Below are 17,724 nucleotides of genomic sequence, written 5' to 3' on the forward strand. Positions count from 1 at the left end.
ATGTATTTGCACTTGGCTTTGTTTGAATATTGCAATCTCCATCTCCAAACTGTTGTTAATTGTGCTTCTTTAATGATACGTAGTAAGGAACTAAACCCTACCAACATATCTCGTTTTATAAATAATGTTTGTAGTGTTCAATGTGTGTGCAAAAGCACATTTAAAATGCCATGGCTGCACTGATGTGGCTCAATTGTATGAAACGTGTATTTGTTTGTGTCTCTTTTCCAGCTTGTCAAGTAGTTATGAAGCTCAAATGAAGAGTCTTTTACGGATTGTGAGAATATTTTGCCATGTGTTTCGGATAGGCCCGTCCTCTCCCAGTAATGGAAATGGCATGGGCTACAATGGAAATAAAACACCAAGAAGCCAGGCGTTCAAGGTCAGAAAAATATATGACGTTTTTAGGAAGATAGACGGTAAAGAGATGAATTTGACAAAGCATGCAATCATTAATCAGACTCATCCCGAACAGGACGTAAGTTTTGTTGATACCACAAATATCCATTTTTAAGTTTGGCAAGTCTCTTTCCATATTTGTTTGCTCACCAATCAGTATTTTGCTCTCACTATTAACCTGTTGATTTATTTTGCAATGTTCGTCACTTCTTTTTATTTAACATCTCTATTTTAACATTTTTTTGTTTAATAATCTACATCGTTATGCTTATTTGCGTTACTTAATTATTTTTTTGGAGGGGCGGAACAGTGATGTTATGAAGTTTTTGGCCGAAGTGGACCGGCTCCAAAAGTAATAACCATATTAACACCTAAAAGAAATTGTGACAAAGGAAGACCAAAAACATTAGGCTTCATGTGTATTGTATTATTGAACGGTCACTTATAATTTAGCATCCAAATGGTTATTCTTTTAAAAAAAATGTTTTCTAGCATTGGAAGAACGAAGATCAGTTGTGATTTTATTTTAAAAATTTCAAACCTTTAAATTTTTTTTTTAAGAGGCCATTTCTTTTAGGATTGCATCTTTTACTTCAAGTTGTTTGATATCATACACTTACTATCTACCCACTAAGCATAGGTAGCCCGATTTTCAGGGAACCTCTGCTGTAGCATGCTTTTTGACATGTTAAAGTCTAAAACTTCACTTGGGTTTCCTTTTACTGTAGATCCTGCATGTCTGTAAGGAATGCTACATATGACCCAGTACGACGCACAAAAAGAAGCCTGTGTCTGTTACCTCGAAACATTCATTAACTGCATCAAAGCCTTCTTCGAAGGAATCAAAACATTTATGTTTGTCACCTGAACCTTCGAGCCATGTAATACTTATTGAGGCTTCGAAGCAACATAAAGTGCTGACGCATCCGTCGACAGTCTTGAATAAGCATTCAAAACCTTCGACGCCTTCAGCTTTGTCGGAGCATTCCTTGCTCTCAAAGACTGTAAAGTCTATTACTGATGATCCGAAATTCTTCTATCCCATTCCTAGACCTGACTTCATTAAGCAAATGGGTTCAATCTATGAAGATGTCGAGGGGAATGAGGATCAGCCCCCTTTTGGGTATGAATATGGAACACCAAACGTTTCAGAGGAATTCATTTCAGATGAATACAAGATGCAGAATCTTGTGGAAACATCAAAGGAAACCAGTAGCTGGGAAACATCACTGGAGACGGAATTTGGTAATGCTGAAATAGCTGGTTATACTGATCCTTCTTGCAGGGCAGTAATTGGTAAAGTAGCTGAATATCTAGGATGGTCCAGACCTAAAGCTACTGTGGAGACCGATGACCTCACTGATATACTACACAGTGGGCCAGTTAGATACGCTGTGTTGCCATTTCATGCAGCCTTCAGACTAAGGTTAGGGAGAACTGGCTAACACCAGATTCTATTCCATCGGTTAATAAGTTATTAACAAAGAAATGCAAGACTGCTTCTATAGACCCTCAATTTTTGAAGAGGCACCCAACGCCTGAAAGTTTAATGTTCAAGCAGCAACAGCTTCTTCAAAAGCTGCAGCCTGAAAGTTTAATGTTCAAGCAGCAACAGCTTCTTCAAAAGCTGCAGCCTATCCTCCTGTTCCGGCAGATAAAGATGGGAGGACTGACTCTTTAGGTAAAAAAGTTTTCCTGGAAGTATGACACTAACAATTGCCGATGCTACCAGTGCATTAGCAAAATATACACATACCTTTTGGGGTGTGGCTGCTCTAGCAGCAGAGCATATACTAGAGGGAGAAGGCTTTTTAAGCCTGATACAAGATGGCAAAGATGCCATGAGGCAACCCGTACAATCTAGTTTGGATACAGTGGACTTGGTCAGTAGAGCCATGACTGCTAGCACAGTACTTCGACGTATGTCTTGGCTAAGAAAATCTGGATTTTCAGCAGATGTCCAGGTACGTCTGCTAGACATGCCATTTGACGATACTTCTCTGTTTAGTGTGAAGGCCGATAGCAGTTTGGAGGAACTGCAAGCTTCGAGGGCTGCAGCAAAATCTTTAGGGGCAGCAATAAGACCACCTCAATTTACAGGTTAAGGATGGAGGGGTTGTTCTTTTCATTTCTTTTCCTCCATATCTAGAGGGAAGAGGTCAATTTTCACAAAGGGGTCAAAGAAGACCATATTGTGGAAGAGGTAGAGGAGGAAGGACTCCCCGTTCAACACCTGCAGAATTAACCTCAGCTGCAGGTGGAACAGCAAATGATTTCAACCACAAATCAGTGGTAGGGGGCAGACTGTTTTATCATGTCCAGAGTTGGCGAGGCATACGAATGCATGGGTCCAACAAACAGTAGCAGACGGTTACTACCTCCCATTCCTGAAAAGACCTCCCAATTGCCCCCCAAGAGCAAGATCAACTTTGGTTCCAGATTCACTCCTCCAAAAGGAGATTCTCACCCTATTGGAGAAAGGTTCGATAGAGTTGGTACCTGTAGCAGAGAGGAACCAAGGTTGGTACTCCACTTACTTTTTAATACCCAAGAAGGACAGAGGAGTGCAATCCATCCTAGACTTCAGATGCTTGAACAAGTTCCTCAGGAACGACAAGTTTAAGATGGTAACTCTTTCGAATATCCTTCAGGCCCTTCGACTCCAGGATTGGTTGGTGTCATTGGACCTTCAGGATGCTTACATTCATGTGCCGCTACATCAGAAACACAGAAAGTACATGAGGTTCACAGTTGGCGGTTCTCCGTATCAGTTTCGTGTTCTGCCATTCGGGCTCACCTCAGCCCTGAGGGTTTTCACCAAGCTCATGTCAGTGGTAGCAGCACGTCTCAGGAAGGGGGGGGATTCACATCTACCCCTACCTGGACGACTGGTTGATCAGAGCTGTTTCTCCGGAACAGTGTCAGGGTCATCACAGGAGCACCTGCCACCTGCTCCACGAGCTGGGCTTCTCCCTGAACTTCAAGAAGTCCCATTTGACACCCTCTCAGAAGCTTCAATTTGTTGGAGCAGTCCTGGATTCTGCCTCAGGAAAAGCTTTGTCATTCGAGTTAAGGGCTCAAGATCTTTTGCAGATGGTCCAGAAATGTCAGAGTGCCCAACGTCTTCCAGCCTGCGACTTCCCAAGACTGCTCGGCCTCATGGCATCCTGCATTTTTCTGGTGCCAGAAGCCCATCTGAGAATGAGATCCCTTCAGTGGGCTCTCAGATCCCAGTGGTCTCAATTCTCCGGCAGAATGACGGACCTTCTCCAAGTCGCGACAGGTCACCCAGGATCTCATGTGTTATGGCAGCCGAGAGAATGTCTTGGAGCAGAATATTTTTGCCAACCATGGCTGGATACGACAGTTGTGAGAGACACCTCCCTCAGAGGTCTTTCAATAAGCAGACATTGGTCTCAGTCGGAGTCCAGAATGCTTATCAACCTTTTAGAGCTGTGGGCAATCAGACTAGTGCTGATGGCCTTTCTGCCATTAATACAGGGGAAGAGTGTCCTGATAATGACGGACAACACAGTGGCAATGCATTACCTCAACAAGAGAGGGGGTGTAGGGTCACTGCCCCTTTGAAGAGAGGCAATGCAGCTCTGGTTCTGGGCACTGAGAGAAGGAATAACTCTTCTGGCAGTTCATCCAGCTGGAGAAAAGAACACAGCGGTGGACGCTCTGAGCAGGCAAAGTACGATATCCCACGAGTGGGAACTATCTCAGGACATGCTTCAAGACATCTTCGCCCTTTTCGGAACCCCTCAAGTGGATTTGTTTGCGACCAGTGTCAACCGGCAGTGCGAGCTGTTCTGCTCCAGGGAATTCCCCCAAAGAGAAGCTCTAGAAGACACGTTCATAGTGGACTGGGAATGTCTACTTCTGTACGCGTTTCCGCCAGTCCCAGTCATTCCTCACGTAATGCAGAGGTTGAGGAAGCTCGGGAGAACCATGATCCTCATTGCTCCAGATTGGGCCAGGAGAACGTGGTACCCGGACCTTCTAGAGATGGTTATCTGCCCTCCAATTCGTCATCCCCAAAGAGAGGACCTACTCACGCAAGAGGAATGTCGGATTCTTCCTCCAGAGATCAGGACTCTCATCCTTCACGCCTGGCTGGTGTCTGAAAGGGTGAGATATAAGGAATGGAACCTTCCGGAAGACGTAATGAAAGTGTTGCTTTCGGCAGGAAGACCAGCAACTATATCCCTGTACCACTGCCATTGGAATAGATTTTGCAGCTGTTGCAGGGAGAAGAAAATGGATAATTTCTCATGTAAACTACCCCAGGTCTTGTCTTTCTTACTTTACTGGACTCATTATTGATTGCAAGTAGCCACGGTGAAGGCCTATTTAGCAGCCCTTTCAATTTTCAAAAGATCTCTGGGTAAGGGCTCACACTTCAAAGTACCGATTGTGACACAATTTCTGAAAGGCTTAACAAATTTGTTTCTGCCTACTCCCTTCATCGGCCATCGTGGGATCTAAATCTGGTACTAAGATGTCTTATGGGAGCTCCCTTTGAGCCCATGCATATTTGCCATTTAAGGATGCTCACCAAAAAAACTGCCTTTTTGATAGCCATCATATCTGCAGATAGGGTAAGTGAGCTACATGCTCTATCTTCCAAACAACCTTTCACGTCCTTCTCCAAGGATAAGAGGATAAGGTAGTTTTAAGGGTTAAGTCATCTTTCCTACCAAAAGTTGTGTCAGAATTTCATTTGACACAACGTATTGCACTGCCATCTTTTTATCCTCCTCCTCATCCATCTAAGGAGGAAGAGAGAGACTTCATCATTTAGACCCAAAGAGGGTTCTAAGTTTCAATATCCCAAGGACTGCAAATATTCACCAAGATGATCTGCTTTTTATTGGTTATGCTGGTCAAAGATTAGGCTTGGCTGTCACAAAACAAACCATATCTCGATGGATTGTTATGTGTATAATTGAGTCTTACTCGTTCGCAGGCAAGGATTCTCCCAAAGGTCTGAGGATGCATTCCACTAGAGGAGTGGCATCTTCCTCAGCTCCAGAAAGAGGTGTACCAGTGACTGTGGCAACATGGAAGTCCCTGCAAACATTTAATAAATTGTACTGTGTAGATTATTTTTCAGGAGAGGAAGACAAATTTGACAAAGCTGACCTTCATAATATTAACAAATAAAATTCTTAGCACCCTCTTCCAAACTTAAACTGCTTTGGGAGTCTATCAAAGATGAGGAATATGTGGGAGGACACAATCCATTCGAAGAACAGATTACCCTTGGTAACATTCTTTTTAACTGGATGTTCCGCCCACGTATTCCTCAACGCCCTCCCATTCATTCCCCCTTGCCTAGAATTTCCGTGTCTTGCACCTTCCTTTCTCGCAACGTCAAGACTATCTCCTCCTGTGACACAGCATGCTAATTAAAGGAGGAAAAAACTAAGAACTGAGGTAACGGTCAACACGCATGCTATTATATACCAGCGTCAACATCACGAGGGATGCTACGGAGACCGTCGAGGACCAAGGTTCCAAACTGCACGACACTCGACCTCATGAAAACAAATCTGAAGCAAGTTGCAAGCAGACTTGAATATATCAAAGATGAGGAATACATGGGAGGAACATCCAGTCATCGAAAGAACGGTAAGTAACTTGTTCTTCTGTCAGCTCTAAGACTTCTTACCTTTGCTAGGGCTCATGGAATGCGAATGCATTTACTTCAGTGGGCGCTTGGGTCTCAATTGTCCCAGTTCTCTGGAAGCATGACAAACCTGCTTTAGGTCCCGAACAGGGTAACACAGGACCTCCTGTGGTGGACCCGAAGAGAGAACTTGATGGTAAGAGAACCTTTCTGGCAATTCTGGCTAGAGGTGACTGTGGTTACGGATGCCTCCTTGAAGGGCGTGGGCACTCATCTGAATGAGCCGACGGTGAGCAGGCTGTGGGCCCTGGTGGATGGAAACCTCAAATCATCCAAAAGGGTGCCTTTCCTAATGCCCGGAGCCCTTTTAATATATAATTCTAATGCCCATGTTCTAATCTGGTCTTGCATCAAAAGACAATAGAACAATGCAGGCCTAAATTGACAGAACCCTTAATTTGTTAGCACTTGTTCTAGTGTCTCTTACAGATAATGTTATAAGATGGACAGAAAAAGAGAAAATGCCTGAATGATTATAAATCTTTTGGACATAAAGGGCAGTAATAACACTCAATTCCTAACCCCATCCAGTTGCTTACTACCAAATTTAATTTGATAAGATCCATTCTTAATCGCCCCAAGAATATGCTCTTGCTAATACGTAAACTCCATTCAAGATGGGGTTTCAATCTCTCAAGAACTGAAACTCTAGAATGGGCCATGTTGGAGGGTTTTTCAAGTTCAATCTTTTCTCTGCATGCCAATAACGAATTGTACAAAGGTGTCTTAGCCTGCCTTTTACACGCTCAACAAGTGTTGCTTTAACATGGCTAATCCACTGGATTATATTAGCATGGTTATGTGAAATAATCTCTAATATTCTGTCTCTAGATAAAAGTGGCGTGTTGGTTCGCACATGTTACAAGCCATATCAAAGTTGGAACAATGTAACACTGATCCTCAATATAGCCTAATCCTAACTCCGAATGTACTGCAAAGGTTAGGGCACCCTGTGGGAAAGTTAATAGACATTGGCAAAATGTATTTTCATTCCCTTGCAGTTTGGTAACTGGCTCGGTCCCCCAAATCTCAGCCCCACAGAGCCCTATGGTGCATGCTTTTACATTGTAAACTTTATTAATCAGTGGCAGAGGTTCTACCTCGCCCACAAGATGAGAACCGTACCCCCAAGTAATCACAATACTTTAATTTTTCTAGAAGTAGTGCATTCACAATAAACACTCCGGACTCTTGATGATATTTACCCATTACCAGTATGGATGTCTTTTCTACATTTATTTTTAATTTCCCACCGGACATGAACCATGCATAATCATTCAATAGTTTTGCAAGGCTGTAGGAGAACGTGCAAAGAGCACAGCATCGTCTGCAGAGGCCAATAATGGCAGCCTTCTTGTCCCCGACCACAGGACATCACGGGTAATTAACTCCAATGTTTTTTTAAAGGCATTTTCATATAGTGTGAGGGTTAGAAATGCAAGGCAGACCGCTTTGTGAAGGTTTTTCAAAAGATGCCATTTTATTAAAGGAAAAGGTTGGAGAAACTGAAGGAAACACCCTAACAAAGGGTATCTGCCCCTCATACTTGTACATACAGTAAATCAAATAGGTAATGTATTGCAGTTCAAAGGTAACAAAAGAAATATAACAGTTGAATCTGTAATATTATAAGAGTCTCTCGTTATAATGTGGGTGAATTCCCCTTCCCCAGGTTCAAGCAGGATTCTGTTCCACAGTTTCGCCAAATTTCCAAAACAAAGAAATCCTGGTTTGGAACAAAGTGTGAACACAGTTCTTTGCAACTCGAACTTTATGACAGAAAGTTCCAAAACTCCAGTGATTTCATAAAGAAAAAAGAAAATTATTTCTCTTCCTTGAGCAAGAGTCACATTTTGAATTATCCTCTTCACATGAAGAATATCATCAATAGCAACAACAATTGTCTTTGTCAAGATGTTTAACCACAACTGAATATTTCTGAAGAAATATAACTCATCTACAGCAGTGTTATACAGTTCTTTCTTCAGCAACCTAAATTGTCTTTGTTAGGATATTTGCCACAACTAAATATTTCTGAATAATCATAGATCCTCTGCAGCAGTTTTATGCAATTCATTCTTCAGCACCATAAGCAATACACATTGTCTATGTCAGCACCACTTTAAAGCACTTCATCAACTTCTATCTGGTTTACTCCCAAGCCAGGCCTACTACCTCAATCGGACCTAGTTTACTCCCATGCCAGGCCTAGTACTTCAAAGGTTTGCCACTCGTGTATACGTCCCTGCCCAAACAGCGATTCACAAACAGCAAGTGCTTCTGTAGTGAGATTCAATTTACAACAACTTCACAGTGTTCATTATTTTGCAACATCAAAACAATTAGCAACTCTTCGGAGTAACCAAGATTCAAAGTGGTGCTCTTTAATACTCCTCTGCAAATTATGCTTCTCTCCTTCTGAATAACCTTTTCCAGAAGGGCAGCCTTCTTGCCACTCTTGTTTCCCCACTGCATAAGTAACCAAATAGTGACAAGGATAGGATCGTATTCGTCTCCCTCCTTGGCTTTGGCAATGTGGGTTTGTACCAGCTCTGACACACTTCTCAAGATATGGGCAACAAGCTTCACAACCTTTTGGACCTTTCATTAGTCCCCTTCTACCTTTGGCAATATCTATTGGATTTGAATTGCCTGGGTTTTGGTTTCTCTTGGCTCGGGCAATGGTTGCATATAGTAGCTTTCAATAATCTTGCCCAATCGGTTTACTGAGCTTTCAACAAGCTCATATGCTTACATTTATAGTCAGTTGGTGTTAACAAATATTGCTTTTGCCGCTTTCTGATAGTTAGGTATTCAAAGTCACTTGCCAAATCACTTCCACTCCTACGCCAAGTGTTTGTCACTAGACAAACCCCTGCCTTGAGCACGCAAGCGGGTTCGGAGTGCTCCGGGGTGACTACCAGCTTGTGAACTCACCGGATAAGGCGTGCACGTCCGATTCCCCTCGCTGCTTGCTGGTGTTCTACTTCTGTGGCTCGTCACGACCTGGCAGACTGCTTTTCCTGCTCCACCACCACCTGTGTCACTTGAAAGAGGAGCTTCCCTTGCTCCGGAGGCTCTCTGGTGCATGCCAACCACCAGAGACTGCCTCTTGGGAAGCTTCCCTCCCTTTTGCTTCCCGCCGTGCAGCCTCTACAAAACAGGCCCCCAGAGGGCAAGCGTCCCTCCAGCACGCTTCCCGCTGCGCAACCTCTGCACTTGAGGCTTCTGGAGGCACAGACCCTTTCAGGACCGGCTACTGTTTTCTGCCCAACAGTGGTCCCGACGTCTTCTCCCTCCTCCAGATTCTGCTTCGGCTGCATCCACGACTCGCACTGCTCATGCGGCTCATTCTGCTGCCTCTTTAGCCCTCTTCTTCGTCCCAGTACTTATGGAATTATGGGACTTGAAGTCCCCAATGGCAAAGTTAGTTTTTCTGGCTTGTTTTTCATTCGTAAACCCTTTTCTGTTACCCAGAATATTCTTTTAAAACATTTCATAAATATCAGTCACCAGATTTGATTGTAAAGAGGAATAACGCCCTTTGGAGTTTAACTCATTATTTGCAGATTTCCTTTCAATGCAGCTTTGGGAGTTAGGGGAGTTTTTGGCTCTAGAAGTCTCTAGCTTTTAGGAATCCCAATGATAATTTATGATTGTTTTTACCTACATTTAGATGTTTAGTTTATGGGACAAAAAGTTACAACAGCAAGCCTTTACAGATTTTGGTATGGAGAAGATGTCTTCCTTAGAGGAAGATAAATAATGTGTCTCACCCCACAGAGTCCTCTCATCCCCCTGGGCCCTGTCTCCCAGGTGATCCTCCCGCAGAACACCACCCCCAAGGTCAGGAACAGAAAGCATCTGCCTTTCCCTGGCCACCTGAAAGGAGACTTTAGGTAGAGGTTTAGTGAGGAGTCTGTAGGATTCATCACAATAGGTTGAACAAAATAGGCTCCAAGACACACCCCTGGTGTAGATCCCTAAATTTCACAAATGTTACTGTGCACTTACTCCCCCACCCATGCTCATAGCCCACTACTCATTCAATATGTATTAAGAGCATGAGCTTCAATAGTCCCTCTGGGAATGCCCAGGTCAAAGAGGATAATCCACAGCATTTCTCGGTCAACCAAATTAAAAGCTGTGGACCAATCCAAGTATATACTACCTTCTTTCACCATCATGTATTTTGCAGTCAACAGCAGGAATTTCAATGGGCCTCATTACGAGTCCGGCGGTAACCGAGCCAGAAAAAACGGCAGGTTACCGCCGGACTCGTATTACCATTCCGCCTCTGTGATTCCCGGAATCACCGGGGCATTACAACCCCGGTGACCCGGTAATTCCGGAGGCGGAATTCGGTAAATCCACATTCCCATGGAATCCCATAGGACTCCATGGGAATGGGGAAGTGACCGGCACCATGCTGTAATGGTGCCGGTGTTTCCACGTCCGCCTGCGGGCGGGTGGTGTTAAACCCGCCAGGTCAGACCTGGCGGGAGTGACACCTCCCGCCTGCAGAACTCGAAATCAGCCGGTCCGGAAACAACAGTGGTGGCGGGTTTACCGCCACCGTTATTTCCGGACTGGCTGACTCGTAATGAGGCCAAATGTCTCGTGTTTTGCTCCAAGCCCTTCCATGAATGCCAACTGTGCATCACCAGAAATATTTTGCAAGGCCACCCAGTACACTAAATGATCGCGGATCATACTGCCCAAAATCATTGAGGATGCGTGCAAAAGTGAGATTGGGGGAAATGATTTGGGTAAGGTTTTGTCCCCCTTATTATATATTGGGACAATAATAGCACAATGCCACGTGTGATGAATTTCAAGTGCAAGGGTGCAGAAGTAAGGCTCGGACCCAATGCTTGTGTATTTTTGGACAAAGCCACTTCGCTCAGCCAACTCCAACACTCTGAGGGTCAGACACTTCTCCAGGCAGAGAATATGGGGTAGATCTCTCTCCTCTGCAGGTACCTCCCTCTGGAATGTCCTCCCTGGCCCACTTGAGCTGGACCACCTGAAGTTCCGGAAGCAGCTCAAGACCTTCCTCTCGCTTCAGCTTTCTCTCCCCCCCTGGTGAGCAACTTGTGTGCTGCGCTGACTGGCTGCCTGACTACCCTCAGAGTCCCTTGGGTACCAGGTCCCCTCCCTTGACCAGTAGCCCCTGCACTGCCTCCAGGCCTACCGCACACTTAGGGGCTGTATCTGTAACCCTACAGTCCCCTGCCTCCTTGCACTTACCCAGAGCCGCGTTGGCCTGGCTGCACTTACTCAGAGCATTGCTGCCCTGATTGCACTGCCCTCTTCCCTCCCCATGGCACTTCCCTTCTCCCTACCTCCCCCTTGCACTTGCGTCTCGCACTTTCACGATCTGAATGACACAAGGCCTAGTGAGATAGTTTGTTTTGTCCTCCCTCTGTCTTCCCTCCCTTGTCTTGTTGCGCCTAGAAACACTTGTGTACAGGCACGTTATAAATGACATATCATAAAGACTTGTATTAATAATAAGAGGGTTGAGAAAATGCCTCGCAATCCCTAAAGTGAAGAGGGGTTTCCCTACCTCAAATGAAATTGATGAAATTGTCCGAAACTAAAAAGTCTGACACGTAGTGTGCCCAAAACCTACTTCTGTCCCTAACACTAATAATCTAAAATAACTGTGTAAGGATAGTCTCTTCTCAAAGCAAAAAAAGTGTCCCTTGTGCTTACGACCAACAGAAAAGTCCCCAGTTTCACTGATAGTAAAAAGAGATGCAAAATAATGTTCCGAACTATAGGATTGCAAATACTAGAGTTGTGCTTCTTTGCCCTAGTGTTCTTCCTATTTTCAATCACTATGCAACACGAGGAACTGTTTATTAGCTTTGCAGTTCTTGTATCCTATCAGCTTGGCATGCTCTGATACCAAGTTTAGGATTCCTTTTTCTTAGCACTAGGGTGCATGTCGCTTAATTGTAACCTCTCAGTAGGTGCGGGTCCTAGCCTCGCAACACTTTATATGATTTGATTTGTTCGCTTGCCAAGCAATAGTTTTCTCTTCTATTATCTATTCTCCTCTCTCTGGGTCCCAGACCCTCTTGGCCTTAAACCTTGGATTCACATGTGGGTGCGAGTACCAGACTTGCAATGTTGCTTTGTATCCACTTGGCAATCATAAACAGGGAGCCTATTACACATAGGATTTTATAACTCTGTCACCGGAGAATAAGTACTGCAACACGCATGGGTGACATAAGTCATCAAATAATGTTGATGGTTAGATTCAATCACAACACTGATTAAACTGTCTCTGGCCCTCAACGAAGGACCATGCTATCCCTGGTGGTGTAGAATAACCCTAGGAAAAGGTGATGCCCTGCCTAAAATCCTTTTACTAAGCTCAAATGCAAGTAAATAAAGAATCATGCAAGCATCTTTAATTCAAGGTCATCAGTGGGAGCTTATTATTAGTTACATCTGTGCTTGTCTCCTCAGGCACAGATTGTATTACAGGTCAATAATCCCCATGCTCCGTTCACTTGGTGCTTGCCTGAAAAGATACAAGAAAAAACATCATTCACAAGACACACAATAAAATCGAACAAAGCTAAAATGCTTCCTGTCTCTGGCCGAATGACATCTGCATTTGAGGAGGGATTTCAACTCACCCCCAGTGTATATTAGTGTTATATCGGCGCAAACCAATATCAGCAATGAGCGACAAAGCCTCTAAAAAAACAATTGATATGGTATCCCTATAGTATTAATCAAAAAGGATATACAACAATATTGGTTGACTGGTTTCAATGGCACAGGGCTCACCACCTTCCTCAGGACAAAAAAACACACATCACTCTTACTTCGGAAGGGGTAATTCCCCCAGATGTCATTAGTAAACACAGGCGGCCGTTGAGTGACCCATATAGGAGACAGGAATATAGATTCAGTATCCTGAGCGGGCACTACGCTTCTTATTGTTGGGTGTCCTGACCCACGTTTAAGCTATCATGCCACAACATTTGGTGCTGTGGGCTTAGAAAATTCAAGATGGCGGAAAACCCACATGTGCGCCGAAATCCAGGAAAGCTGCGCAGTTTGTGCGCACACCAAAATGGTTGCCTCACTTGCCACCCACCAGTGCGAGAATGAAAGGCCGGGTTGCCATGAGGGAAATGGGTTGCCAAAGGAAAAACAGTAGCGCCGGTTAGCTTCAAAGCGCTTTAAAACCACCATCGGACTACCCGCACAGTAGTCTGAAACCATTGGGAATGGCAATGCTGATTGCCAAATGCAACTTAGAATTGTGGGGAATTCATTTGTTAAATCCCAAAAATGGGTGCAGTACCAGTACTCACCACTATCCAAAAGCCGGCGTTTTAAAACCACCCTGTGTTTCTCTGAAGGCAGGCTCAAAATGCCTATTTTCAAACATTACAATATGTGCAAAATATTCACTGAACACCAGCAGACATTTGGCAGAATGGAGTTTTGTGTGCCTACAAAATCTGGGAAATGAAGAGCCCAGAACAATGCTTATAACAAAACTGGCTGAGCTATGGAGTCAGCAGTTTAAGTTTAACTGAACTACAGACACTAAAAATCCAAATGTTAATATAAATAAGTGACCTACTTTTGACTGTCAGATAGTTTGTAACTGTTGAAATGTCATAGTTTTGCACTTGGAATCAGCCTTCTAGCTGCATGTGTAAAATTGCAAGTTAATTTAAAAAGCAACAAAAAAAACATGACAGTTAGCTGAAAGTCTGGCTTAAGGAACTTGATTCTGCCTGGCAACTACCCCCATCAGGAGTGAAACTTGAGTCACAACTGTGTTCCCAGGCCCATCTGCCTTTTACTGGCCACACTAAGGATATGCCATCTCTCTGATAATTGAATTAAGGGGAGCCCCACAGAATACAGGAGCTCTGAACAAAGCCTGTCTTGACTCAGGCAAGGGTTTTATTACAGCGGTCGTAAAATGTAGCTTCCTCTTGGCAGAAGCTGGGAGGGGCACTGCCTGTGAGAGCAAGCTGGCTTGGCAGAACTGGATAAACCAGTATTTCCACCATGTGACCTGGGAAACCACACCCCTTTGTAGCCAGAATATTGTTTAGAAAAAGATGAATAACTCATGGTGCGGACATGTGAAAATTTTATAAATGATACCATAATTCTTGTGATTTTTCTGCCCACAGTTTAAGAGGTTTTTAGAACCGGTGGTATGTTCAGGGGGGTGTTAGCGGAAAAGTGGATATTACTCTAAATGTATGCATGTTAAAAATATGAAACTTCATCAGTTAATGTCCATACTCCCTGCGCACATGTATGTAAAGTTGGGTCAATGTCAGAAATTGAAAAATCAGTTAAAAAGTCAATTATGTGCCATTTCTGAATGCAAGCTCTTAGAAACAGCAGATTTGGACAGAGACATGGCTAAATTCAGCCACACCATGTATATGTAATTTCAAACAACTGTGTGACTGTGAAATATGTCTTTTGTTATCAAATATAGAATGTGTGCAATCTGACAGAGGAGTGTCCTATCTGCAAGCCATAAAATGACATCACTCTGACACAACTTAGCTTCGCCAATCAAGTGAGGAATGGAAATTTGACCAATGACAAGTGAGAGGGGCAAGTTTAGTTATGACCAACATACCCACCCACTCTCAAAACACATAAAAGCAGACAGACAGGACAGATAGGGACCTTCAATTCCATTTGCTGCAACGCACTCTGCCGGACCATACAACATCCAGAGATCCAGACTTCAAATTAATCAACCTCCAGAAAGCCAAACTAGAGACCAGACCAGAGAGAGAAAGCAGTGCTGTGCCCAGAGAGAGACCAGAGCCCAGTCTAAAACCCTGACCAGATCCGTGACGAGGCCCATTTAATTCAAGAATATAGTGTGAGTACCTAGCAAAACTGTGTAGAACCAATCTCTTAGTTTAAATTCATCTAATTCAATCTATTTAACCTAAGTAGAACTGCCTGATACCTCCAAATCTGTCACCTGTCATTCTAGCTGCAAAATCTGTCACTTGTCATTTTGAGCTTTTAAAATTTCAAATCTGAAAAACGACCTTCACAAAATCGCTCATATCTCCGCGACCGTTTGTCTTAGAGACTTGCAGTAACTTTCATTTGGAAGCTGAGATCCTAGGCTTTCGATCGTGATAATCCCTGCGGTTCCTCTGTAATAGCGCTCGGCGCATCCGCGAATTTTGCCGCGATTTGCAAATTTCTTCACGTGTAAAAAAATCGGCTGCTGCTTGCCTTCCATTTGCCAGAAATTTGTTTAACCTGCTAACTATCCCTGCATCATTGCTAGTGTGAGCCGGGACTAATATTAACTAGATACCACTCACCCTGAACCTCTGAAAGGGAATTAAAAGCATTTTAGCATATTTTTTAATTCATTGCCAGCACATATCAAAGCAATTTGGGCCTGTGTTTTCAAAACTCCTATCTGTTTTCTGTAGTGTAAGCTTGCTGGGGTGAACTGAATTACAGTTGATTGCATTTCTGAGAACTGTGTGCTTCCTTCCATTTCCTTGCATTGCATCAAGGGGGGGAGGGGATTGCCAGAGAAAAGTGATTACCTTGTTTTGTTGAAATCATATTGAGTATTTTCTGTATTGCATTTTCATTCAAAATTACATCCATTTGAACTCTATAAAGCATTCTCTACCACATTATTCTTCTGTCCATATTTACCAGTGTGCTATCTTATCCATTTCATGTCAACTCATTAGTGATTATAAAGAAGTGTGTTAGTGCCAGATTCTCCGTTGTTAATCTTTATCATATCAGATTAAGTGTGCTATTCAATTATTAATTTATTATAAGGTGTGATATATACATCTCTTGTTTAAATTATCAAATAAACCTTTTAACTTGCAAAACAGAACTACTTCTTGGCTCAGTGGGGTCAGGGGGATTCCAAGAGAGGGGTGTTATATAGGGGTAGTCATCCAGAACGCATGAACTGGACATAAAGATATATCAATAAGGGTTTTCATTCAGTATTATAGACTAGGCGTTGACTTAGCTGTAGTGTTGAATTGAATCCTCTTACATTATCATCTTACTTTAATAAAACTTCTGTAAAAACTATTAAACACTCGACACATGAAGTTATCCCACAAGCCATGCACCTTCCTATCTCTGACCTTCACTGACTTTATTACAATGGGCACTCACTCTCCATTGTGGGACTATTTCTCATGTTTTTCCTGCCCTTAAACGTGGCTTGCACCTGTATCAAATAAAAGACAGGAGCATGTGTCAACTCCATGCCTCATACCTGTTTTTGGAGGCATTTGTCTGTTATTAAACGCCAGCCTTTCAGCGCGGTTGCTAGTCGGTAAAGCAGCTGTTCCGCCCTGTGTAAGGCTCTAAGTAGCCTTCTCTGGCTGGTTGTCGCATGGGATCACATACTGTCGTTCTATGATCCACAATGTGTATTTGCAACTGCTGTTGTTAATATGGAGCACACAGGCGGCCATCTTGGAGCAGATAGAAACATTTGTGACATCCAATACACAGGTACCAGAGTTTGCCGCTAGTGCTGTTAGTGCGTTTGTATCAATAGATGGTCGAACTTCAAAAAGCTGCAAACATCGGGAAATATAAAGACACAAGTATTCATGTCCAGTAATGTTTGCTGACATTGTACATAGTGATGGTGTTACGTGACAATCTGCAACTCAGAAGACCACTCAGATGGACTAGAGTGTTCACATACTTAGTCAGAAGACAGGGCTTACATGAGCTCTCTGCCCATTGTTGTTTTAAGATGCAAATCACGTACAAGGTGAAGGTAAAACAGAACCTGTAATAGGCCACTGGTGACCATCATGGAATGGATAAAGCTGCTCATGAATACTTAGTGAATGGGTCCACAGTGCGCCCATAGTGCTATTGGTGCATTTTGCTCCTACAGGGTTCAACTGCAGAAATACCAAACCTTTTTGCCCATGATGTTCCCAGGCTTTGTGCCTCATGGTGGTGTCATCTGACCATCTGAGGCTCAGAGCACCACTCAGATTTATTAGAGTGGCTAATACCTTGGTCGAGAGGTGGGATCTTCAAGGGGTCTCTCCCCATTCGTATTACTTATACAAAGATGTTAGTCTCATTTAAGGTAGGGGAGGCTGGGTCCATGTGCAGGTGAGAAAAGCATCTATCACTAGTTCCATGCAGTGACCAACTATAGTGTCTATAGTCTATAAACTGGCTATCTTTGGAGAGGGAACATAATTGGGGGCTGTTAGTTATTTCCTACCACCAATTCATGCTATTGGATCTCCTCATTTAACCCACTCAAGTGTGTCTTGAGTCTTAAGATCCATTGCTGTTCTCTTTTAATTGATTTAGAAAGGGAAAACACAATTGCATTTTTAAATGTCTTTGGCTAAGGTGGAGAATGGGGAGGCTAGGAGCAAGTTGCCTAGGATGCCTGAGAATGACATCAAGCTGCCACGTTCTATACTTTACTCTTTCTTAATGGCTTAACAGCAATGATCCAGTCTTCTTCAAACTTTATATGGGTTTCAGCTTAGTTTTAAAAGCTTTTCAGTTTGCTCAGTTGTATTGTGACTGCAGCATGTCTTCGAATTGATGACTCGAGTTTATTC

General features: G+C 43.3%; 1 protein-coding gene across 3 annotated transcripts in view; it reads left to right on the forward strand.

Moving 5' to 3' along the window:
* The window catches only part of HACE1 (HECT domain and ankyrin repeat containing E3 ubiquitin protein ligase 1), an 838,224-nt gene that overhangs the window by 231,170 nt on the left and 589,330 nt on the right, over nt 1-17,724 (forward strand). For 2 of the 3 annotated variants that reach the window (XM_069606519.1, XM_069606521.1), the window contains one exon: nt 232-478. In XM_069606519.1, the coding sequence (XP_069462620.1) occupies nt 232-478 (247 nt within the window). The remainder of the gene's footprint in view (nt 1-231; nt 479-17,724) is intronic. The other variant, XM_069606520.1, reaches the window with a different exon arrangement.

Source organism: Ambystoma mexicanum, chromosome 4p, assembly GCF_040938575.1.
Source record: "Ambystoma mexicanum isolate Mex_15411 chromosome 4p, UKY_AmexF1_1, whole genome shotgun sequence".
Taxonomy (NCBI): Eukaryota; Metazoa; Chordata; class Amphibia; order Caudata; family Ambystomatidae; genus Ambystoma; species Ambystoma mexicanum.